At 36.9% G+C, this 2,500-nt stretch overlaps 1 protein-coding gene across 1 annotated transcript in view; it reads right to left on the minus strand.

The window, feature by feature from the left end:
- Nucleotides 1-2,056, minus strand: part of LOC143021852 (uncharacterized) — a 2,426-nt gene extending 370 nt beyond the window's left edge. The window contains exons 1-2 of the mRNA XM_076179618.1: nt 1,746-2,056; nt 570-1,596 (exon numbers count right to left, since the gene is read on the minus strand). Coding sequence (XP_076035733.1) covers nt 570-1,596; nt 1,746-2,036 — 1,318 coding nt within the window. The 5' untranslated portion in view covers nt 2,037-2,056. The remainder of the gene's footprint in view (nt 1-569; nt 1,597-1,745) is intronic.
- Between the last annotated feature and the right edge of the window lie 444 nt (nt 2,057-2,500).

A 2,500-nucleotide genomic window follows, 5' to 3' on the forward strand; every position in this document is an offset into this window, starting at 1 on the left:
GCCAATTACACAATGTAACACATGTTTTGTTTATTTGTATTTTTTCATGTTTATATATGTATTTCGTGTCACTAAATCCAAATATTACATTAGTTTTGACGTAACATCGATATTTCTTTATTTATTCTTGATTTTCTATTTTATTGTTATATACGCAACCTTTTCTCTACAGTAGTTAATTGATTCAATCTACTTTAGCCTTCTAAGGATAATTATACAACATCTAGTATTTTTTTCATAATATGAAGTGTATTTAAGAGCTACAATATTAGTAAGAACAGAATAAACAACACAACTTTGCACTGCAAGTGTTTTGATGACTCTTCTCATGATTAGAAGTGCTTTGACGATCGAGATTTTCTAGAATGCATGCTTTCGTCTTTTCTGACTAGTGACCATATGTAATCTCCCATCATAGCAGTATTCCATCGTCCTTGATATCTTCTTTCCATAGTTGCGATATCCTGATGAAATCTCTCGCCATGCTCCTCACTGACAGCCCCCAAGTTTTTTGGGGAAGAAATCTAGGTGAGAATGCAAAAAATGTATCTTCAAGGACATACGACAACCAAGTTTCCTGAAGTTCTCAATAAGCTTTGCCACTATTTGTTTATAATTAGGGTCCTTGTGATTTCCTAGGAGTCCACAAACTACATCACGAAATGAACACCAAGCTTCTCTTTCAACTTTCGTCATCGCTCTTTCCAGTTTCTCCGACTTCAACATTTTGTTTACCTGGGGTCCAACAAATGTACCACCCTTGAGCTTAGCCTCAGATAGCTTGGGAAACATGAAACAAATTTCTTGGAAAGTTTCGCCTCCAAAATCCAAAGCCTTCACAAACTCTTTAATTAACCCTAGCTTGATATGAAGTGGGGGTAATAAAACTTTTTTCGAATCTACTAGAGGCTGTCTGAGAACATTTAACATTCCTGGCTGCAGTTCAACTCTTGGGGGCCAATGAACTTTATTATAATGATCATCATCAGCCCTGCTGTCCCATAAACAAAGAAAACAGGAATACTTTGTGTATCCCCCTTGTAAGCCAAGCAAAAAGGCTAGCATCTTGAAATCACCACAAACATCCCATTTGAATTCAGCATAATTGATTTTTTCAAGAAGCTGTTTGACATTATGATAGTTTTCTTTCTTCTGTACTGAGTGTGCAAGAGGCAAAGATGGGTTTTTATTTCCATTGTGGAGCAATACTGCTTTGAGACTTCGTGTTGAGCTATCTATGAACAGTCGCCATTCTGCAGGATCATGTTCGAGTCCAAGGGCTGTAAACAAACCAGTAACATCCTTACAATAACACATATCATCACTAAAGTCATAGTAAATTTTAAATTCTTCATGTCGTTTCCAGTACACAGATGTCCTGCAGTCTTCTCCTAGTAGATTCCATTCTTTCATCCTTGATGTAAGAAGCTCAGCTCCTGACTTAGTAAGACCTAAGTCTCTGATTAAGTCATCTAGCTCACTCTGACTTGGAAAGTGAGGCTCCGAAGTCGTTCTTGGTGCGAAATCTTTGTCTCCCATTTCATGGCTGCTGCTACCTGCTGACCCTTCAGATGAAATTTCCATTGCATCTTCCATCTGGAAAGAAAGAAATAACTAAATATAGCAACTTCAACAAAGACGAATAGCATTAGTATTCCATATATCTTTAGGAAAGTGAATGTATATTAAGTACTTAATATTGAAGTTAATTAAAAGTAAAGAGAGTATGATGAAAATAAACTTACATTTTCTGGTGGTTGTGGTACTGGTAAGCTATCATCATGTGGGACAGGTGCTCTAGATGATGGTATGTCTGGATACTGCAGAGCTTGTCTTCCTTTCACTTTCCTGTACTTCGTCACATCAATCATACAAAAGTAGCAGTCGTCGTGATGGTTCTTCGGCTCTCTCCATATTCTAGGAATGGCAAAAGGCATTGCTCTTCCTGTACCTCTCAGCCATCCTTCTAGAGTAGATCGGCAGCTTCCACATATCACATGAGGTGCCCATGGCTTGTCCTGGTCACCCATGGGCATTCCGAAATAGAGTCTGTACGCTATCCACACTTTAGCACCTCTCACGATCTTATGTAGTACTTGTTTTTTCCCAATATAATAACCACACACATAGCAAAATGTATCAGGAGAATTTTCACATCCTCTAGTAGCCATCTTAACAGGTAAATAGTTCAGTCATTGATCTGAAAGAGAAAATTAGATAAACATTTAGTAGCAGACCACATAACAATTCCAAAATATACATGGTAACATTGAAATTATATGTATTTCTATAACGGTCGATGATACAGAAAAAATAATTGCATATTTGAAATCAGCAGGAAAAATGGATTAATAAACTCTAAAAAAAATACAATAAACAAAACTTAAAAAAAAAAAATGTTACGTTGTGTTATGCGCATGGTAAACACTCGACGAAGAATATTTAACCTCCATCCAACCAACACCACATCACCACATTAACCTTCACCACCATCTCCGCA

Source organism: Oratosquilla oratoria, chromosome 43, assembly GCF_046742065.1.
Source record: "Oratosquilla oratoria isolate Oo_2021 chromosome 43, ASM4674206v1, whole genome shotgun sequence".
Taxonomy (NCBI): domain Eukaryota; kingdom Metazoa; phylum Arthropoda; class Malacostraca; order Stomatopoda; family Squillidae; genus Oratosquilla; species Oratosquilla oratoria.